Source organism: Cibotium barometz, chromosome 11, assembly GCF_041138505.1.
Source record: "Cibotium barometz isolate CiBa-2024 chromosome 11, ASM4113850v1, whole genome shotgun sequence".
Lineage (NCBI taxonomy): Eukaryota > Viridiplantae > Streptophyta > Polypodiopsida > Cyatheales > Cibotiaceae > Cibotium > Cibotium barometz.
In genome coordinates this window covers 55,697,425-55,721,116 of record NC_141056.1, presented here as the reverse complement: position 1 = coordinate 55,721,116, position 23,692 = coordinate 55,697,425, and the positions used below count along the sequence as shown (strand labels likewise).

The window sequence follows — 23,692 nt, the reverse complement described above, 5'->3', positions numbered from 1 at the left end:
TTATATATATACCTTCATAAGGTCAAAAAAATCTGAACTTATGAATTGAGGGATTTGAGAGAGAAATAATAGTGAAGAAGGACAAAGACAAAAACAAAGCATTTGAAAACAATGACAACGTTACATGGCCTCTGTACCCCCAACAGTGGTCATAGTGAGTAGGACAACACACAGGCTGAAATAGACAAGTGACAACAACACTCAAGGTTAAGGATAGGATGTAGTATGAAGGCTATAGCATGAAGAATGTCCTCAAGGATGAGCTGAGGGCTATTTAAATAATTCCTAAAAGACATGGAGTCAGTGGACTAGGTGGCATCTCCTATCTCTGGTAGATGCCCGGCGGAGTGTTAGTGTGGTGCCTTCAATGCCGGTGCGTGCACCTCTCATGTTTCCGTTGGTGGTGTGCTTCTGTTTCTACATAGTCCACCAAATGCTCTGGGATCTTCCGCCCATCGGGGTGATCCATTGTGGCGGTGGTCCGGCCGGTGTTGGGCACCCTTAGTGGCTACAATGATAGAGAGAAGACTCCTCGTACCCCCTTCTTTGCCTACACCGCTACACGGCTGGACCGCAGGATTTGGATGTCAGAGGTTGAGGGCACTGTAGCAGCAACAACAAGACACTGGTGTTGGGTTAGGGTTTCACAGAAACAGAGACACACACAGAGAAGTACACAGCAGCAAGCTCTCTCAAGAGGGAGAGAGAGATGACGATTGATGGTCAAAGAAAGATAGGATACAATATGTGTGGAGCAAAGAGGGTTGACTCCACAATATCAAAATACAAAATATCTGGTGTCCTTTCACACCTAATATCCAAGGGGAAAAACCCAAAGGGAGAAAAGTGCCCTTGGTTAGCCCATGTTCACATGTGGCACTACTCATATCATATGTGGCATAATTCATAGCATATACAATAAATCCCCCCTGTAGTGGCAATGTGAACCTGTACAAAGTGAGAGCAAATCACTCTTTGTAGGAGAGTAAGCCTAAAGCTTTGAGTAAAGCTTCAAACTTCTCTCGAGGAAACGCCTTCGTAAATAGATCTACAACATTGTCCTGTGTAGAGGAGTAAGATAATGAGATGAAAGATCTCCCCTGCATGAATCCTCTCCCTAACATAGTGATAATGAATCTCTATGTGCTTAGTACGTGCATGAAACATTGGGTTTCGTGCCACGGCTATAGCACTCTGACTGTCAGTGAGTATGGTGGTGGGTGTCTGCTGACACTCACGCAGATCAGTCATCAATCTCCTTAGCCATACACAATCTACTGTGGCTATAAAAGCTGCCCTGTACTCAACCTCACAAGTAGATGTGGCAACAGTGGGCTGCTTTTTACTCAGCCATGGTATGGATGAATGCCCCAAAAAGAAACAATTCCCATTGGTGGATTGCCGTGTATCATAGTCACCACCCCAGTCGGAATCACTGTAAGCATGTAATTGCAAGCTGCCCCCCCTAGGATATACCAACGCAAGATCCATGGAGCCCTGAAGATAGCGGAAGATCCGCTTCACTGCTTGTCAATGCTTTGAACCTGGGCTGTGCATAAATTTACACCACTAGGAAACCCCAAACTAAATATCCGAGCGTGTGTTGCATAAGTATAATGAGGCAGTCCACTACTTGGCTGTAAACACTCATATCAAAAGGCTCTCCAACATCATACATGCTCAATTTCAGCCCTTGCTCCATCGGAATAGAGATGGGCTTACAATCTTGGAAGCCAAATTTGTGCAACAGCTTTTGAATGTAATTTGATTGGTGTACATACATCCCCACATCTGTCTGTACAAATTGTATGCCCAAATAATAATGCAACAATCCCAAATCTGTTATCTCAAATGATGTTTGCAATTCAGCTTTGAATGCTGAAATTTTATCCATGTCATTCCCAGTTAGCAACATGTCATCCACATAAAGAATGAGCATAATCAAAGTGCCATGATCCTCTTTCACATAGTGGGTGCTCTCCGTTGGACTATTGTGAAATCCCTGCGTAGTCATATAAGTATGTATCTTCTCATACCAAGCTCGAGGAGCTTGTTTGACACCATAAAGTGCTTTTTGAAGCTTGCATACTTTGTTTTCATGACCATGCACCACAAAACCAATGGGCTGATTTACACACACTTCTTCTTGCAAATCCCCATTGAGAAAAGCTAATTTTATGTCCAACTAATGCACTTTCCATTCATGATGGACAGCCAATGCAACAACACATCTAACTGTCTTCTTGCAGTAGTGACATTTGCCCTTTTTCTTGGGCTTGCTTGGCCTTTCCCTTGCCCTTGTTTTGGGTAGCAAAAGCCCCATCACTGCCACGTATGCTGGAAGATTTGTTCTTCCAATTCTGCTCCTCCTGTAGCAACAAAGCAACCAACTCTTCAAACAAGATTGGTTCCGGGTTTCCCCGCATAGATACAGTGAGCGATGTGTGGAAGTTCAAGTAGGTTTCTGGCAAAGATGATAGTGTCCTGGAAACCAACTCCTTTTCGGAAATGACCTCATCAATATTGAGCAGTTGCTCCCGAAGATCCTGGATCTTCATATGATGATCAGCCATACTATCACCTTCATTCATGTCCAAGTTCTCAAGCTCTTTCTTGAGAAATGCAACCTTGGCCTCATTCTTTGCCTGATACATGGTTTCAAGTACATCCCAAGCTCGTCGTGAGGTCCTGTAAGACTAAATATGCGGTATGATTGATCGCTTTATTGACAAAGCAATCAAAGCCATCGCTTGGGCATCTCGAGTATTCCATCTCTTCTGCTCCTGTGAGGGAGAAGTGGGTATTGCTGCTGGTTGAGCACCATGGCCAGGCGTGTTAGGTGCTATGTCAAAAGGGGGTATATCTTCACATGACACGTAACCCCATAATCCTTTGGCTACAAGTAGATTTCGAACCATGAAACTCCATAGGGGGTGATTACTGCCATCCAATTTGTCCTCTTGGGACAAAACCCCAAATATATCAGTGGTATTTCCAACCATGTGCTGAAATCTTTTGCAAGTGAGATGCAAACAAGTGCAACTAAATATGCTATAAAAAGCACATGCAAGCAAAATCCCAAATGCAATGCCAAAGTCTTGTGCAAATGTTTTGCCCCAAATTCAAGGCTGCAGATAAGCAATGTTGAAAAGCCCTAAATTTCTTTTTTTTTTCCCGGAAAAAATATCCTTCAATTAGTTACAGAACAAACAGCCGCAAAGGCTAAGTACAACCACGAAGGGCTAGATACAAACTCGCCTTATATAAGGGCGGGAAACAAATGATCAAAGGGGAAGAGATGCTTCTCCTCCAACTGGCCGCTCTATGAGGAGAAGGCTATCTCATACAGGGGGGGGGGAAACAACCATACAGGTGGTCTATAATGCCAAATGGGTTCACCGCCTCTATCTGTGAGGAAAGGGCCAGGCCTCTAAAGTCTCAAGAAGGCTTCCCGCCGCTTCTGCATGAGATCAAAACCTCCCTGCAGCTTCCCCCACTGACCGCAGAGGGTGTGAATGATATCAAGCCATATGCTCCTGATGGTCTCAGCCGGCGGAGTGTGGGTACTCTCGATGGCCTCGTTGCATCTAGTACGCTAGATGTGCCAGGCTGCTATGCTACTGCAAATCTCCCATCTCTGGCATGAGCCTAGTTGCCAATCACCTATCGGTGGGGCTACGACTGGTACTGCTACAATACGATGGTGGGAGACCTGCAGGGCTAGTCCTCCCCCATCCTCCTCATAAGTCCTGACCACTCTAGCCTCAGTGGCCCAAGCAACAGTACCCCAAGTGATGATCCAGGTCAATGCCCTGTCCATAGCGAAGATGCGGAGAATCCGCTGCCAAATCTGTTGAGCCTTCGAGCAAAATCCCAAAGGCAATGTCGCAAAGACTCCTAGGGGTGGCTACACCTCGGGCAAGCTGCTGACCCACCTTGGATTGCCAGCCAAATACCAACCGCCAAACTCCTGTGTGCCATCAGCCAAAGAAAGAGAGTAATCTTCCTCGGCCGATAGTTGTCCCAAAGCCTCTTCCATAAGCGATGTGATAGGCCCTGAGACTACCAGTGTGTGGCTGCTAACAGTGTGCCATCTATCTCAAGCATCTGGATCCTGCAACCAAGCCACGCTGTATATGCAAAGAAGGGGGCATCCAAAGTCTCCTCCCGATCTGCGAGATCATGAAAATCCCCAAATTTCTGAGCACCAATGGGCTGATTTATGTGTCAATTGCACATAATTGACAAAGCCCCAAAAATCTATGTACCAATGAGCTTTAATTGTGCGATTAAGCACTAATTTTAGAAAAGCCCCAAAATTTTGTCCTGTAATTGCAATGATGCAAATTCTAAAAACCCCCAAAATCTGAAAAATCCCCAAATTTTCCCTGAATCCTGCAGCGAGATGTTGCCCTGCAGTGCTGCCTGCACCTGATTTTTGCAATGAAGTAAGAATTGCACAAAAGCCACTTGATTTGAACCACAAATCAGTTACCTGATTTTGCAGAGTTGCTGCAAATGATGAGCTGTTGAGGGTGCCGATGACGGACTGCTACAGGAGTTGCAGGAGGCGACAATGGCGGGAGCAAGGCTAGTGCAGGAGTTGCGGCACTGTTGTGGTAGAAGCTGCAGGCGATGACAGCTGCTAGAGGCAACAATGGCGGGAGCAAGGCTAGTGCAGGAGTTGCGGCACTGTTGTGGTAGAAGCTGCAGGCGATGACAGCTGCTAGAGGCAACAATGGTGGGAGCCGCTGGCAGATTGCTGCAGGCGGGAGATGGACTGCAGCTGGCGGCGGGTGCTGCAGAAGACAACAACGGGTACAGTGTCGACGGGAGGCCGACAACAACGGCGTGGGAGCTAGAAGGCGACGAAATGGGCAACGGAGATGAGGACTAGCCAGAAGATGGTGCAGGACAGCGCTGGCGCGAAGACGGAGACTAGGCGTCGGACGGGCTCGACGACGAAAACATCATGACAAGCGATGGAATGTCCACGACGACGGAAATAAGGCAAAAAAAAACTCACAAATCTGTCAATCGCCACGTAAGCCTCAGGTGGGGCTGAGCGCCGCCCTGGGCCGCCTCCTGTGGTGCAAGTGCCACCGGTGGGCGGGGTGGTGGAGCCCTCCCCACTAGTGCCACCCCCTCTGGTGGCCGAAACGGGCGGGAAAGGGCTGCTGGCGCCTGGACGGGTGGGAGGACGACATAGCTCGCAGCAGATAGAAATGTTAGACGTCGGGCTGAACGGAAAGGTAGAGATGGAACTGTGGCAGCTGACGAAAATCTCCGGCTGCGCATGAAGAAGGGGGACAGCCCAACTCTGATACCACTATTGAGTTAGGGTTTCACAGAAACAGAGACACACACAGAAGTACACAGCAACAACCTCTCTCAAGAGAGGGAGAGAGAGACGGTGATTGATGCTCAAAGAAAGATAGGATACAATATGTGTGGAGCAAAGAGGGTTGACTCCACAATATCAAAATACAAAATATGTGGTGTCCTTTCACACCTAATATCCAAGGGGAAAAAACCCAAAGGGAGAAAAGTTCCCTTGGTTAGCCCATGTTCACATGTGGCACTACTCATATCATATGTGGCATAACTCATAGCATATATGCCAATAACTAGTAGTCTCAGGGCCTCTCTTGAGTTTCTTTCAGATTTCTGGAAGAGGCTGTGGTACAGTTTTTCGTCCAGAAAGATCACTCTCTTTTTGTGCAGCTGGCTGGCTGTTGGCACTTGGCTGACCATAGGCAGCAATCTGTTCAAGGTGTGGCCATCCCCAAGAGTCCCAACGTCATTGTCTTTGGGATTGCCTAAAGGCTTGGCAGGTTTTTTTTTTTTTTTTCAGAAAGAGACTTCTATCAAGTATGAGAAAAACATACAACAATCACAGCTATAAGCCGGAAGAGAATAGAATCACCCCAATATGTAAGGTGATTTTAAAGGTCTTCCAAGCAAGAACTGTGTATGCGCATCTCTCCCATTCTAACCATTGCATATAACGAGATGCACCAAGTGGCCGACCAGCCTCATTCCTAATGAACTCGTTCCACATAATAGGTTGTCGGTCAGCCTCGTCCAAAGACCTAGGAAGCCTTTGTCGCAAAAAATATCTCATGCTTCTCCGTGCTCTGACAATGGCTGCAATAAGAGAGGAAGATGGTGCCCTAATATCAGCCTCTGTGAACAAAAAACCTATGTTGGGCATCCAGTCTCTCCCGACCCTGGGTGTACATCTGGAATTCTGAGACAAGAGAAAATCCTTCCAAGGCTCAGTGCCTGGTAGGAAACCTCTGACCACAAGTTTGCAAAGCAACGCCCTGCACTAAACATCCGGATCGATAATATTCAAGCCCCCCTCTCTTTTGGGCTGAATAACTGTGAGCCAAGCTACCCTGGCACGAGTGTCTGAGTTGCCATCCAAGCCCGACCAGAGAAAATTGCGGATCAATCTCCGCAATTGGCCAATGCACGCACGAGAGAAGCACCAACAAGAGGCAATAAACCAAGCTGAGGCGGCAAGCAAAACCTGATTAGCCACCAAAGCTTTGGAGGCTAAATCTAATCTCCTGGAGCTCCAATGGAGGAGCTTCTTCCGGATACTCATAAGTACCGGAGCAAACTGCTGTGTAGGAGAAATATCAATCCCAACTTGGCATCCCAAATATCTAGCAATGTATCCTCTACTGATCCAAGTAAAACCAAGCTCTGCACCCCAATCAACTCTCGGTGAATCACTAACCCAAAAACCACCAGATTTGTGCCAATTAATGAGTGCCCCTACTGCCAAACAAAACTCCTCTAGTACTACCCGGAAGGAACATAAGCATATATGTGAAGCCTCCCAAAACAGGGCTGTGTCGTCAGCTAACTCAGAGTCAACCAACTCCTCATGAGTACGAAGAGGCAACCTCAATCCTGAAATACCAGCAGTGGAGCGGAGAAAGATGCTCATGGCCTCTGCAACCATGATATATAATAAAGGGGCTAATGGGCAGCCCTGTCATACTGAGTGAGAAATCTGAAACCGCTCTCTTCTATCACCGCAAGCAAGAACTCTACTGTGTGGGCATCATGATACATGCATGAAACTCCCTTGATCCATTTCTGAGAGAAGCCCATATGACTAAGAGTACCCTCAAGGAAGTCCCAATCCACTCTATCATAGGCCTTCTCAAAATCCAAGAGCAGAATGGCTAAGGGCTGATTGCTCGCTTTAGCCCATTCGACGGCCTCCCAAAACGAGAAAATGTTATCAAAGATGCTCCTGCCGTGTAAGAATCCATTCTGGATATCATGAATAACATCTTGCAAAATTGGCTGCAACCTGATGCTCACTGCCTTAGCAAGAATCTTATAGGCAGTCCCAAGTAAGGTGATAGGTCTCCACTGGCCAATCAATGTCTTATCCCCGCTCTTAGGAATAAGATAAATAAGCCCCTCAGTGAGAGAAGAAGGCATAGAACCTATGTCCCACATCTCTTGCAAAGCCGATGTTATCTCAGCCCCAATCTCATCCCAAAAAGTAGTGAAAAAAACAAGGGAGAGGCCATCCTCCCCTGGACACTTACCATGAGGTAAGGCATGAAGAGCATGACTGAACTCCTGCATAGAAAAAGGGGCATCCAGAGCGGCACCATCTCCTCGGTGATCAAATGTGGCAATGCATTCCAAACCTTCCTCTGTGCCCTATGTCTCAGATCAGAATGCGGCTCAGCACTAAGAAGCTGGCAATAGAAATTGGTGGCAATCTGTCTAACCATAAGAGGATCTGAGTGAAGAGTGCCATGTGAATCCTGCAACTGCCTGACACTATCTCTGGCATGAGATGGGCCGTGAGAAGCAAAGAAATGTTTGTTACATCTGCCACCCATCTGTGTCCAAAAGGACTCCTGGGCATGGAAACGGTACTCCGCGCGTTGCTCAAGAGAGTGATGAAGTTCTGCTCACAGTACATAAAGAATCTGCAACCCATTGAGCATGAGGATGTTTCTCGTGCTCTTTCTGCAAGGTAGCCAATCTACGTCTAATAGCCCTTTCTAAGTCCAAGGCCTCTTGCCTCTTAGACAAGGCACATGTGTGATAAAAGTCACTAATATCACAGAGAGCAAAGGCCAGGCTTTGAGAGGCCTGTAAGAAGTCATGAGATCTCCAAATATCAAGCATACGACGCGATAGTTCTACATCTGAAAACAAATGATCAGGGATGCATACATGGGGTGCTGATCCATGGCAATTCGGATCTCTAATACATAAAAGCACTGGGCAATGATCCAATTTGGAGGTGCCTGTATAGCAATCAAAGTATGTCCACCTCTATCAAGCACCCAATCATCCACATAAAATCTATCTAATCGTGCATAGATACATCCTACATCTATTCTCCTGTTAGACCATGAATAAAGAAGAGTGGATGGACTCCTCAAAATGTCATCCTCATGCCAACAATCTCTACCATGAATGGAGAGTATAAATCTCTCCCAAGACGCTCTTTCAAGAGGATGCACCAAGCCCTCATGTCCACCTCTTTTATCCGTTGGCATCTCAACCATGTTAAAATCCCCACCAATAATCCAATGGTCCGCAAGAGGCATCAATGTAGTGAGAGATTTCCAAAAGGCAATCCTCTCACCTCTATGGTTAGAAGCATAGAGGTTGAGAATACCAATGCGTGTAGTACCCTGCATAAGAAGGATCCACTGCGCTCTCACAGGCAAAATGACACCATGTCCAATGATGCAAGGCAAGATCAAAGCTAAAACAAAGATACAAACACCACCCTTGGTACCAACAGCCGGTGACCAAAAGGTGTGTCCCGAGAGAAGCTTGCCTGATCTCCCACACTGACTAGCATCCAGTTTATGCTCTTGCAAGAGCAATATATCCGTAGGTCCACCTATGACTGCACAATGAAGCTGGGTTTTTACAATTTGTTTCCGTCGACGCGGAAAAAAAACCCCAAGACCCTGAATGTTCCAAGCGACAATCCTCATAAAGACTCAGAGTAGGAACGACCAGATCTCGTGGTCGACGAAGGACCCCCTTTAGAGGCGGAAGTACGTCTCGCATAGGTAAGGGAGGGAAAATCTGACGATGTAAACCTTACCTCTCTCTCCCACTCCGGGGAAAAGCCAGGGCTAGTCCTCAAAACTGGAGAGGTACCATGACAATGCAAATGTGCAACATCATCCTCAAGGATGCAATCATCCTGTAACTGTAATGCAGCATCCTCTTGTGAGGGATCCAGATCATGTGCCTGCAAGGCCTCATCCTCCAAAAAAGGATCAACATCCTGTGAGGCAAGAGCTGCATAGGGGTTAGGGTGCTCCAAGGGCAGGTACGAGGATCCGAGGGTGCCTACCATTCCTAACCACAACCCAACGATGTGTGGTCTGCTGTGGCAAGGGAGCAGCTGGAGTCTCGGCATCTGTAGAAGGCCTCTGATGGGCAGGACCACGCCGCCTCCTAGCATGGCCCCTCGATTTGGGACAATCTCTAGCAATGTGACCCTGTCGACGACAAATCCGACACTGGTCAGGTCTGCCTGCAATCTCCATCCTCTGGCGAAAATGAGATCCGTCAGGTCTCTGAAGGATAACATGATCATCAGTAATCGATGGATCACGAACAAGCACAAGGACCCGGGGTACACCATCAAGAGTGGCGGTAACGGCCATGGAAGCTAAGGCGGGAGAGCTCGGGAGGATTGGTACCTCTAGAACCTGGCCAAAGGATGTCCCTATGGAAGCTAAAAGCTTCCAATAGGACCGAGGAAGAGTAGGGAACCGTAGTGAGACCGGGGTAAGGCGCTGATCCTCCACCACTGGATCAAAGCCCACCTGGTACTGAAAGAAGAAAATCTTCCTAGGACCAAGAGGAAAGGGGCTGCTAGCCAAAGCCTGAGAAGTAGCTTTTGAAGAATGAAAGTCCACCTGGAAGAAGCCTCGACCAAGTAAACGAGTATCCTGAAAGTGCACAATCAGCTCCGAAGGGAGAGCTGCTAGAAGCCATTCACGGGCCTGTGAACGAGAGGGGTGGGAACCATAAACTCTCGCAACAAGGGTAGTCTCGACCTCAAGGTCAATGTCGTGCTGAAGAGAGGTGAGCTCGTCTTGTGAAAAATTGATGATTCTCTCGGCCACTGGGGGTGATGAGAGATTAGCTGCGGTAGAAAAAGCCATAAGACCAATCAAGAAAAGTGGGCGGCCGACTTGAACCCAGATAAAATAGTTGCTGGGAAAACGGGAGCAGAGGAAGGGGGGCAAAGGCGGGGAGCAGCTGGGGAAGCAAGGGCAAAGGGGCAGGCAGCGGCAGCAGAGGGGCAGGCGGGGACTGAAGAAGGCAGGGGGCGGGCAGCAAAGGGGGAGGCGGGGCAGCAAAAGGGGGGCTGGTGAGGGCAGCAAAAGGGGGCAGGTGAAGGCAAGCGGGGGGCAGCAAAGGGGCTGACGGGGGAAGCTGAAGGGCAGGTGGGGCAGCAAAAGGGGCAGGCGAAAGCAGGCGGGGGGCAGCAGAGGGGCTAGCGGGGGCAGCTGAAGGGTAGGCAGGGACTGAAAGGCTAGCGAAGGGCAGAAGTTGGGCAGGCGAAGGGCGGTTGCGAAGGCAGCAGTTGGGCAGGCGAAGGCAGCAAAGAAGCAGGCGGAGGCAACAGAGGGCAGGCGGGGGCAGCAGCGCAGGTTCACGTCACTTCAGCACGTCGTCAATTCCTCTCTCTTTGCTCACTTTTTTGATTGGACCCCATCAGGCTTGGCGGGTTTGGCATAGGATTCTCCGCATCTTCACTATGGACCGGGCCCCCTCCTGCACAGTTACATGGGGCACAGTTTCTTGGGCCACTGAGGCCGAAGCCGTCATGGCATCCCATCTCCCACCTCCATCCACTGGTCATTGAAGTTCTAGCCAGAGATGGGAGTATTGCTATGTGGCACATTTGGAGAGCTCGATGCAGTGAGGCCATTGAGGGCACCCTCACCCCACGAACAGAGCCCATACGGAGTATCAGGCTTGATATCATTCATATCCTCTATGGGCAGGGCGGGAAGCTTCGGGGTGGCTCTGACCACTGCGGAAATGCCACAAGGCCCTCCTCAGGATCTCGCATCACGGTCCTCAACCGTCAATGCCTTCACTCTTTGATCGGCGTATTTTGTTAATATGACTCAAAAGCTTACCATATTAGTGTAAATTTGTGCTCACTTTCATGTACTTCCAAAGTAGAATGTAGACTAGAAAAACTTTTAAAAAAACTATTTTTTTAAGTGCCGTTCCCTCCCCCATCCCCGTTCCCTACTTATGGCCGTCCCCCATCCCGTTACCGTCCCCCGTCCCTTGTGACTATGGGTAAAGGACTCAAGGATTGGACTCCTTTGAAGAGATTGAAGAACATTGTGAGAGAAATTGTAGTGGAGCGTGTAGTCAGAGCTACTACAAGGAGTCCTTCTGAGCAAGAACACCAGAGAGGCCTGTACTACCTGTAATTGCACACACTAGAAGAAAGGGGGAGAATACAGGACAAAGATGAAACAATTAGCCAAACATTGGCCTCGAGAAAGGGGGGAGGACAGAGGCCGAAAGGAGGAGATGAAGCAGGTTGAGTGGAGATCGGGTAACAAGACGAGAGCAAAGGAACCACAGGTCAGGCAGTAAAAGACTAAGCGCAGAAGAGGAGTAACAAAGTGAGCTACGGAAGAAGGTAAGGGTGTGCAAAGCCTGCATCAGCCAAGAGCACACCAGGAAGGAACCAGGAGGCAGGCAGGTACTTTTTCTGGCAACTTATTTTTAAATCTGCAAAGACATTAGGAAAAAAGAAGACTTCCTTCAAAAACAAGCTGATTACTTGGTAAATCTACCTTGCTTTGTTGTGAAATTTTTCAAGAGTCTGAAAAAAGCATCTTACCACATATCACCATTGAGTGGTCAAATCCACAAGCAACTCTAAGTGCTCTGAGGCCATCCAAATCCACAAGATGGGGTTCCCATTGATAGACGATCTCGAGTTCCCTTTTCATATCTTCCTCGGTTTGATTACTTGCAAGCTCCAACAATTCAGCTTGATTCATAGTTGGCTGGATCTTGGAAGTCTTTAGTGTTCCATGGCAGTCAATACCTTTTGGATTATAGCCTAGCCGTCCATCTCCAGGATATCCCCATGAATAGAGATTCCCCTCCAGTGTGCAAGCAAGAGCATGGCCCCATCCTAGAGATACCTGAAAAGCACCATATTAGAGCTTCATTGCTGAATTGACTTGAAAGGATGTGTGTGCATGGACACTCGCTCCCTCTCTCTCTCTCTCTCCCTGCCATCCCTCCCCCGCCCCTGCATTTTCAGCCTCCCGACATCTCTTTCTCTCTCCTCATAGCCCCCTCCCGCCACTCTCTCTCTCTCTTCCGGCCCAGCACACCCCGCCATCTCTCTCTTTCCGTCTCTTTGTTCGCTACTGCCACCCACTAGCCCCTCTGCCTCGCTGCCCTGCTGGCGCTATGCTGGCCCGTCTGCCTGTCCGGTAGCCCCTGTGCCTCCCTTTTCCCACCCACCCTTCCTCAGGCCCCCATCACACCCCGCCATCTCTCTTTCCGTCTCTCTGTTCGCTACTGCAGCCCACTAGCCCCTCCGCCTCGCTGCCCTGCTGGTGCTATGCTGGCCCGTCTGCCTGTCCGGTAGCCCCTGTGCCACCCACCCTTTCTCAGGCCCCCAAGGCAGCAACATAACTCTCTCTCTGTCTCTCCTCCCACAAGGCTGCAGAGTAATCTCGAGGAATGGCCCCGAGTCTCCAAGAGAAACTCGAGGCCCTCGAGACGGCAATGAAGGCACTAATCAAGGAGAACAAGAAGACATCCAATTCCAACCTCAATGAGGTGGAGCACAAACTACACCGGCACATCATGGCCCTCGAAGCACGGGTCACGGATCTTGAACAAGAGAACACAGCACTCAAGGAGGAGGTGAGTGCATTGAAAGTGAAACTGGTAGCCGTCAAGAACACTGAGAAGGAAGAAGGGGAGATCAATGACAACACTCTCACGGCCATCAAAGAAGAGATCTCCAAGGAGATCACAAAGGACATGGAGAGAAAACTCGAAGCCAAGCACTCAGGATGGGTTGAGGTGGTCAAGAAGAACAGCCGTAAAGAAGTGAGGGAGGAGACTCAAAGGGAAGAACATCAAATCATTCACACCACCATTGAGGAGAAGAAGATGAGGCATGCCCGCCGCCTCAACATTCGAGTCACAGGTATAGCCGAGACACCCAACTCCAGTCCCGAGAAAGATGGACAACGTCTATGCATGAAGCTAGGCTACAGGGAAGAGGACCCTCTCCCCTTCACGAAAGCATGGAGAGCCGGAAAGACTCAACACGCAAGCGAGCCCTCATACTACAGTTTGCAGGAGAGACGGAGAGGGTCACCTTCATGAGGAAGAGGGTCATACTACGAGGCTTAGAGGGAGCTCCTATTTTCTTGGATGATGATCTCACGAGGATGCAGCTAGAGCATAGGAGAGCTTGCATGCCACGAGTCTTACACGCAAGAGCATAGGAGAGAAGGCAAGAAGGCCTTCTATCGAGATGGTCGAGTCATCAATGATGGCCGGCCCATGGATTAGCGGTTTGGGACCTATGGACACAGACCAGGCCACTGACAAAGATACACATGGCAATATGGAACTGTAATGGGTCACTATGGGTGCAACCTGGACGACTGGAGCATGTTATGCGGAGGAGAGATCATACTTCTGATAGAGAGATCATGTTATGCGGAGGAGAGATCATACTTCTGATAGAGACACATCAGAGCCCAGAGAGAGGGCTACCTCGAGTAGAGGGATTCCATTGGGAGTCAGCATACAGGAGGACCACACGCCAGGGTACCTTGAGAGGGTCGGGGGGAGTAGCAATTCTATTCAGACGAGAGCTACAGGGGAGACTGAGAGTGGTAGCACAGGATCCAGAGGCCAGATACATGTGGATCAGCTTACAGCTCTCACAGGACAGGGTTATATACATAGCCCTATGTTACTTTCCTCCATCAGGATCCTCCTATGTCATTACAGAGGACATGCCACAAGAGGGAGACAGGAGCCTCGCCATACACTTGTCTGTCAGAGGAGATTATGCATTATTCTACACTAGGGGAAGTATTTCTTGCGGGTGACTTCAATGCCCACACACAGAGCAGACAGTGTGAGGTGTATGACTATGATGACATGGAGATCCTCCACCCTATGGATCCAAAGGAGATAGGGGCTAGTCGGGCATCAGAGGGCACTAGACCAGACAGAGGACATTATGGGGACCACTTACTAGAGTTGGGAGCCAGGCATCGTCTCGTTATTTATAACGGGATGCTACAGTGGCCGGGATCGGGAGGGCTGACATGCTTCCCACATGGGGGTCATACACGGACCAGAGGCACGGTGGTAGACTACACTATGGGGTCTTTGGAGGCATCACAGCTTGTCACCTCATTCTCCATCCCACCTCGTCCTATTGGGGCAGATCATACATACTTGGCATTTTCACTAGCCGGATCACCAGTGTCACCAGCCCCCCACATACCGACGCCACACACTACCATCTACTTTACACATGACATGGCAGACATATACACTGGCAGAGTAGAGGATGGGCTCCTACTCATGGATCCCCTGGCACTTATGGATACCATTACAGCCCAGCTAGCATCACTCCTACACACGGCTGCATTACAGAGCTTCCCACATCGTGTCCACTCAGGAGAGCCTGCGAGATCTGGGACTATGCCCCAGAACGGATGGTATGATGACGAGTGCAGAGCCCTATACTCACGGCTCCGCATACAGAGAGCCTTGGGAGCCGTCACAGAGCAGGAGTCGAGGAGAGAGATGAGGAGACTTACTCCCCGCAAAAGGCGGGCCTTCGCAGAGATACAGGAGCTAGAGATCTTCCATTTTCTAATGAGTAGAGATAGCCCTATCTCATGGCGGCACTTCAGACAGCCCCGGACACCGACACCCATTGCAGACCCACAGACATGGTACACATATGCAGAGGGCCTATACCACTCAGCCACCTATACCTCAGCCACAGGAGCCTCGACCTACCACAGCTAGCTTCTTTACCCACTCGATGGTAAACGAAGCTATTCGCCGCCTACAACATGGATGGGCCGCCGACCATATGGGCCTACAGGGTGAGCATCTCATATATGCAGTAGATTCTTTGGCTCCTTTTCTTGCACACCTATTTAACAGGGCACTAGCAAAGGGTTTGCCTGCGGAGTGGACGATGCACACCATTGTGCCGATCCACAAAACAGGGGATATGCTCGATCCGAGCAACTACAGGACGGTTATGGTTGGCCACGTGTTGGCCAACCAAACTCTTTGGTGCAGTGTTGGAGCAAGAGCTTAGCTTATATGCTCAGCGAGCAGGTTTACGCTCATCAGGACAGGCAGGCTTCAGGAGAGCTTTCTCTACCACTGACCATGTATTCACTTTGAGATGTATGATTGATCAAGCCAGAGTGAGGAAGAGAAAGCTCTATTGCTGCTTTGTGGATTTCCGCAAGGCATTTGACACAGTACCACAAGAGAGGCTCTTTTAGCGTCTGCAGTCTCTTGGCATACCAGCAGATATGACATGGGGCATCTATGCATTATATGAGTAGGTTTTTGGGCGAGTCAGATGCCTAGGAGGTATGTCCGAGACTATTGCTAGCACCATTGGTGTGAAGCAAGGATGCCCACTTTCCCCCACGCTATTTGGGTTATACATTGATGAGGTGGCTGACTTCATTACACGGGGAGGCGGAGATGGAGGTGATCTAGCAGGTACCTCAGTACATTTTATGCTTTATGCTGATGATATTGTATTAGTGTCTGAGTCTCCAGGAGGTCTACATACAGTAGCATCTACATGCACTCTATGATTTCTGCACTTTTTTTTTTCCCGAGAAAAGATCCTTTCATTAGTTATAAAAAACCCCACTGGGCTACAAAACCCCTCTCCTGCTCATAAGAAGGCAGAGCAGAGATCCAATCAAGGCAGCTAGGGACACTCTCCCTAGGTGCAGAAAAGTACAAATAAAAGTACAAATAACTAAGAGGCTATATCATACAATAGGAGGGGGGAAAATCCAAACAGGTAGTCTGTAGTGCCAACGGGGGGTACCCGCATGTAGAGTATAGAAAGGGCCGCTGCGCCAAGTGGTGTGGAAGGCCTAGCGCCGCAAGATCGCTCGATCCGAGTCGCCCCGGATGCGGTCATACTGTCCTCGCGCAGGGTGTGAATCAACTCCTACCAGATAGCTCAAATAGTCTCTGTTGGTGACTCCAGTCTCCCCTCAAAGGCCTTGAAGCAACGGGCTCTCCAGGTGAACCATATGGTGAGGCTGCTCAGGAGCTCCCATCGTAAATCCCTCTCCTGTGTCCAGCCGGCTGTCGAGAAATCCGGTGAAGGAACAAGGCGAGGCTGGCCCCCAATGAATCTGATGGCCTGGCTGTCCTGCTCCGTCTCGTATCCCAGAGCTGGCCCTGACGAAGTCGACCAAGCAGCGGCTCCCCCACGTATACATGCCCTCTGGAGAGAGGGGGGCCAAAAAGCGCAGCATCCTCAGCCAAATCTGTTGCGCCTGTGGACAGTCCCATAGGCAATGTCTCTGTGTCTCCAATGGGTGGCCGCATCAGACGCAGGCCGGCGGAAGGCCACTGTAGACAAGCCAGGTGCCAACTACAGAGCCCCTGTGGGTAGCTAGCCACTGGAAAGCCGAGATCCTGCGTGCCTGTCTGCTAGCCCAGAGCCTGGTCCAAAATCCTCTAGGAACTCCTGTGAGAGTCCCTGAAGCTGCCAGTGCTCTGATGTAGCTGGAAAGACCGTCGTCCTCGCAGTCAAAATATGCCTCCCCAAACGAACAAAGTGTACTGGAAAAAGGTGATCTCTGTGGCCTCGGGGGACGCATAAGGATCATGCCACTCGTACTCGCCAGGGTCCCACTGGAGCTGGGCCAAGGGGCACGCAGCATATGCCCATATGCGCCAATCAGAGTCCACATCTGCAGGGTCTGGATCAATATGCCACTTCCGAGAAGCGGCGGCCACTACCCGTATCCTCTGAAAGATGCACTCTGCAACCAAAGGCGACTCCGCCTCCACTCTCTGAAGTCTGCCCTCATCATGTATCTCATAGTAGAGGCATCTACCATCCTCAGTGAAAGCTCTGACAGCAATCAGGATCTCCAATTGTGTAAAGGCTCCCATCCACTGTGGGCCCGCTGGCTCGAAAGGCATGAACCACTCCTCAGTGAGTGCCTCCTGAATGTCATCCCTCATAATCAGCCCCCCTCTAAAGTGACTCAGCCTCTCCGCCTGGATCTCCTCCGGGAGACTGCAAAAGGCTTGCCAATCTCCAAAACTGCGTGCTGGGCCTGCCGCCAATGGTCCCCAGGCTAGACGAGGCCGAGAACCCAGCATATGACCCTGCTCTGTGCATACCGCGGGGCTCCAAATGAGCGGCTGTCTGCCCGCTCCTCGTCACAAGTGGGAGGTCTCTGAGAAAGCCCCGGTCTCTGCAACTCCCAAGCTCGCAGGATACTCAAGGCAAATTTGTCCTCCCATCCTCTACTGAGGCCTGTCCTCCTCATCTCTGTGAAGATCCACTGAAACTCTTGTGCCCACGTGTCCCCTGTTGGGGGAGCTCTAGCCTGCAGCCGCTGAAAAAGAAGCTCCTTCGAAGGCTCATCGCTTGGAAGCAGCCCCCGAACAATAAGCTTCCCCAACAAGGCTCTATTCTGATCAGCTGGATCGATAATGCCCAAGCCCCCCTGGGCCAGCAGAAGAGTAATGACTGCCCAAGCAACCTTAGCCCGGGCCGGCTGACCATCCCACCCAGACCAAAGAAAGTTCTTGATCAGTCTCTGTACCTGGCTGATGCAAGAGCTCGAGAAAATCCAGCAAGACGTGATATACCACATAGTCGCTAAAAGCACCTGATTTGTCACCACCGCCCTCCCAGCCAAGGATAGCCGAGCTGTACTCCAATATAAAAGCTTCTTCCGAATGTTCAGAAGAAGAGGGGCGATCTACTGCTCAGGTGACAAATCAAGTCCAATCTGGCATCCCAGATACCGCACTGCTGTGCCAGGAGGAATCCATCTAAAACCCGGGTCTGGGCTCCATGCCGGAGCGGGAGCGTTACTGATCCAAAAAGCCACTGTCTTGCGCCAATTGATCAATGCTCCCGAAGCCACACCAAAAACCTGTAGCGACTGCTCTGCCCTCAGTAGATTGGCCTCCTGGCCATGCAGAAACAATCCCGTGTCATCAACAAACTCAGAATCGAGCAGGTCCTCACCCCAGACTGGAAGCTGGAGTCCTCTCAAACCAACCTCCTCTACTGTCAGATACATGCTCATAGCCTCTGCAAAGAAAAGAAAAAGGAACGGGGCGAGAGGGCATCCCTGACGGACTGATCTGGTCAACTCAAAACTCGGCCTCCGTCCTCCTGCCATCAACACCTGGCTACGAGCTGTGGAATATAGAGCCGCCACTCCTCGAATCCAGTCTGGCTCAAAACCCAGGCGAAGCATAGTGCCCTCTAGAAAACCCCAATCGACTTTATCGTATGCCTTCTCAAAATCGAGAAGCATAACGACCAAGTCCTCACCGAGAAATCTAGCTCGGGCCGTCGCCTCCCAGAAGGTGAAAATGTTGTCAAGGATACTGCGCTCCTTGACGAATCCTGTCTGGGTAGCATGAATCAAATCCCCAAGGAAGGCATGGATCCTCAAACACAAGGCCTTTGCTAGGACCTTGTAGACAGTATTGAGGATCGTAATAGGCCTCCAATGCCGAATATCATCTGACACTCCCTCCCCCTTGGGGATAAGAAAGATCAAGCCCTCTGAAAAACTATGTGGCATCACCCCAATGTCCAAAACATACTGAAAACCCCTGCGGAGGCCTGGTCCCAAAAGGTCCCAATAGCGCATAAAAAAGGCAGGCATCAATCCGTCCTCCCCAGGGCAACTATGACGCGGAAGGACCCTCAAAGCCTCAACAAGCTCATCCTCTAAAAGGGGCTCACCCAAAACTGTGCGCATACGATCTGTGACCCTCCTCTGCACATGGGCCCACACAGTTTGTCTGCAAGCATCACGTGCCTCCGTGGCTGGCTCCGCTGAAAGCAGGTCTCTATAGAACACAGTGGCAATAGCTCTAATCTCCCCGGGCTCAGTGGCTAGCGATCCGTCCTGCCTCCTGAGCTGGCGTACTCCTGCTCGAGCATGGCGGGGTCCGGTGATCTCAAAAAACTCCCCAATCACTCTATCACCAAGCTGCGTCCACTGAGAGGCCTGGCGATGATAGTAGAACTCGTGTCTCTGCTCCTCTGCCTCTCTAACCTCCTGGCATGCCTGGCTCAGCTGGGACACCACCCACTCACATGTAGGCAGCTCCTCCTGAAGACGTTGGAGTGAAGCAAGGCTACGTCTCAAGCGACACTCCCGCTCTCGTGTCTCTCCCAGCCGTGTCAAGGCTGTAGCGTGCAAAAAAGAGCTGAGCTCGATGAGTCTCTGGGCACACTGGCCTGCTGCATCCAGGTCAGAGCTCTGGCTATCATGCCATATCCTCTCAATGTCCTCAAAAAGACTGGGGTCTGTAAGTATCCTCTTTGGGATCCTCAACTGCAAGCTAGTCTCCCGTGTCCTCTCCTCAAGTGTCAAAATAACTGGCGCATGGTCTGAAAAAGAGGTGCCAGCGAGAATGCCAACGGAGCCACCACGCTCCCAGAACCTGTCACCCACATAGAAGCGATCAATCCATGATAGATTAGTCCCTCCCTGCCGGCGATCTGATCGAGAAAAACTAAGACTGTCCTGAGAACGGGAGAAAGCCTCATGCTGCCGTGCATTAGTGATCTGCAATGTCATACAAAATCGCTCCCAAGCTGCAAGCTCCGTGCCGTGCACTGTAACATGACTGCCTCCCACCCTATCGGCTGGGTCCTCAAGCATGTTGAAGTCTCCCCCGACACACCAATGTGCGGCCTCGGGCAATGCATCTGTAACAAGGGTCTAGAACTCTGCTCTGGCACTAGCATGATTGGGCGCATAGACATTGAGCACACCAAAGTGCTCATCGTGCATCCTCAGAATAACATACTGCACTCTACCACGCACAATGACCCCGCGATCCACAATGGCGTGCCACCATACATCCCCAATGACCATACATACTCCTCCCTGCCCACCCAAGGGGCCAAAACCTGCAGACCAAAATGTGTCCCATCTACCAAGCATCACCGAACCATATCTCCGAATCCTGCTCTCACTCAAATGGTGCTCCTACATCATCAGAATATCAATACTGCCCCCAACCAGGCATCTCTGAAGCTCCTGCCTCAAGCAACCACGATAACGTACATAGTGTGCGCGGCCAAGGCCTTGTACATTCCATGAGATGATCCTCATGGATGACCTGCTGAGGTGGAGGCTGTCTCAGCCATACGGAAGGCCTTCGCAAGCGGTTTGGATGGAGAGTAATCCCCATCCGAGTGGCTACGACCGAGTGGCTACGAATCTGCCCACCCGGTGTGCTGTAAGAGTCTCGGACCAGGCGCCAGTGGCTGTGTCCCATAGCAACTGCCTCCCGCTCGGAGAGAGAAACCACATGTATGCATACATAGCCAGGGTCTTGCGCCAAGTCTGCCACTATGTGAACCACCAAATGTCGATTCCCGGAGGCATCCGCACTCCCGGTATCAAAGAAATGTGCCAACTCCCAGAGTCGGCCTATCACGTCTGTCATCTCCAAATCGTTCACATGGTGAGAAAACTCAACTGCCTGTGTCCGCAAAATACTAAGAGCGAGATCCAGAGTCCACTCCTGGTCGCTAGTGCCGCAAAGAGGGAAGGAGAAGGCCACCGCTGAATCAAGTGCCTCCTCCCCTCGGACCGGAGGTATCACCACATGAACTCTGATGGGTGCTGGCTCATGGGGGCCCTCCGCTCCAAAAAGGCGTGTAAAGGAGTAGTCGAAAGCCTCCGAGCGCTGTCTAGTGTCGAGACTACTCAGCCAACTGTGGATAGAGGATATCCGTGAAGCACGAATCGGCATGGTAGGTCTCCTCTGCGGTGCACGAGCAAGGTCGGTGCTCAGTGCCCGCCGGACTGCAGGTGAGCGCCAGGGTACTGCTAGTGCCCCCCGGCGGGGAGCTAAGGCAAGCAGAGGGGGAGGAGGGGGGGGAGAAGGGGGTGGGGAAGGAGACGCTGAAAATTCGGGAGTGGGAACGGGAGGAGGCAAGGGGGGAAGCGAGGCGGGAGGGGGGGACGGGGGAGGGGGAGGGGGGGGTGGAGGTGGAGGTGGAGGTGGAGGTGGAGGTGGAGGTGGAGGTGGAGGTGGAGGTGGAGGTGGAGGTGGAGGTGAAGGGGGGGGTGCTGGCATCTCCCGATCCTCAGTCTGCGCTGGGGTCTCCTCCTGGAGGGGAGCAAAGCTGTTCCTCACTAGAACCCAATGATGCTGAGGCTGAGTCTGCTGCTGGGTCGGTCTCTGGGCATGCTGTTGTGGCTGTCTCCCTCTACGGCGCCCCTGTCCAGGCTGCCATTCAGAGGTCTCTGTGGGCTGAGCAAGTGTCCCAGAGGCTGCCTGTCGAGCCGCATCTATGGGCGGGCCATCGGAGGTCTGCTGCTGCGGTGAAGGTCGGGGTCTCCTGCGAGGGCAGGCCTTGGCCAGGTGGCCGACCTGCCTGCATATAAAACACTGGTTCGGGAGCCCCGAAAACTCCACTCTCTGATCGATCCATCCCCCCCTATCCTAGGTAATTGAATGACCTTCGAAAGGGAGGAGATATCATGGAATAGGCGCTCTCCCTGCTCGGCTGCTGCTAGGTCGAAACCATGCTGCTAGGTCGAAACCATGCTGCCAATGTCTGAAGAAGGCCCGAGCACCCCTGATGTCAAGGGGACTCATGGCTAGGACTTGGGCCACGCTCTGGGCTGTCTCGAACTCAATCTGGTAGTGTCCGCGGCCCAGTAAGTGAACGTCCAGGATCTTGCCCACATCTGCAAGAAGGCGGGACTGGAGAAGATCCCGGATCTCCCCTCTGCTGGGGCGAGTGCCAACTATACGGCAAATGGTGGAATGTGCCTGGAGGCATTCCACCTCTGCAGCGAGGCTCGCTTCCTCTTCTGGCGAAAGAGAAAGCCTGATGGGGGTATCCTCAGGGGCGGGCGAGGGGGCTGCGAAAGAGTCCCTCTAAGGTGGGGCGGGAGGAACCTCCATCAGAGTCTGAAGCTGAGTCGAGGGCAAAGCGAAGACGGAGGGTCCTGCAAGAACCAAGCTGCACGAAAAAGTGGAGCAGGGAGGGGAAGAGGGGGAAGGGTGGAAGACAGAGGGGGGAGGGGTGGCAGACAGAGGGGGAGGGGCGGCAGACAGAGGGGGAGGGGCGGAAGATAGAGGCGAAAAAAGGGTAGCGGGGAGCGAAAGGGGGTGGGAAAAGCGGGGGCAGGCAGGGGGGCGGGACGCGGAGGAAGGGGGGGAGCGGGGGGCGTGAAGGAGTTGGGGGCAGGCGGGCAGGGGCGATGGGCGCGAAAGGGGGGGTGGGGGGCGCGAAAAGCACGGGGGTGCGGGGGGGGGTGCGAGCAGGCGGGGAAGGGCGCAGGCAACTTGAGCGGGGGGGGGGGGGGGGGGGGAGCTTCAGCGAGCCGATATTCAATAGGCTCCGTATCTGTGGAGAGGATTGAGACTTCTCTCCAACCTCGTTTCCATGGATGCACACAGAGGGGTCTTACTGTGAACCTTGGGAAAATCAAGGTTATGGTCTTTCATACATCGAGACAGGAGAGGGCAACACTTCAACTGATCAACATACATGGATCTACTTGATATACATTTTCCAGCATTTTCTACTTAGTATCATCTCGGAGTCTTACAATTCTATTTTTATAACTGTAAGACAATCAGTTTATTGTACTTTTTAGTCTCATTTAGTTCTTCTCTTTGATGAGACACCAACTTAAGATGTACTCTCAGTTTTGGTCTCATAGGCCATTATGGCCTCTTAGAGACGTTAATATATCATTTCATTTCTCTCTATCATTGTCGGCTCCAACACCATAGCCATGGCTTTTATCTTTGAGCCTCCATAGCTAGCTTCTCTTCTCTTATTCTAACATGGTATCAGCGCATACCTTTCCTCCCTATGTGCACCCATTCTCACCATCATTGCTACCGCCTATCTGCCTACGTGCGACCTGAATGCTGCCGCCCCTCCTGTCACAACTGAAAGCTGCCCCATGTGTGCACCTGAAGCTGCCGCCCCTGCCATAGCTAAGCTCAAGCTTAGTTAGCTCTATCTGCTGCCCAGCACTAGTGTCGCAAACAACACATAGCACCAGCGCCAACAATCACCAAACCACGCACAGCAATAGTTACGGCCCGCAAGCTTGACTAGTGCAAGCGACCATATCAATTGCAGCAGCACGCATCTCGAAGAAGATCAATTTGGGGCTTTTTCATTTTTTCTCATAAACTTACTTAATCGAAGCAGTAATCTCAAATCCCCCAACATTTTTCAAAATTGAGGGCGTATGTCAAGCATCGGAGAGTTGCTACAACCTCCAATAGCATCAGATTCAAAAAACTGTAATTTTTGGGAAACCCTATTGTTGGGAATTGCGTGACTTGTAGCTTGTTAGATTGTCCAGTGTCCAGCAACAGC

The 23,692-nt window shown here is 51.0% G+C and overlaps 1 protein-coding gene across 1 annotated transcript in view; it reads right to left on the bottom strand.

The window, feature by feature from the left end:
• The window catches only part of RUG2 (Regulator of chromosome condensation (RCC1) family protein), a 54,409-nt gene that overhangs the window by 4,489 nt on the left and 26,228 nt on the right, over window positions 1–23,692 (bottom strand). Inside the window, exon 3 of the mRNA XM_086805497.1 lies at window positions 11,900–12,209. Coding sequence (XP_086661623.1) covers window positions 11,900–12,209 — 310 coding nt within the window. The remainder of the gene's footprint in view (window positions 1–11,899; window positions 12,210–23,692) is intronic.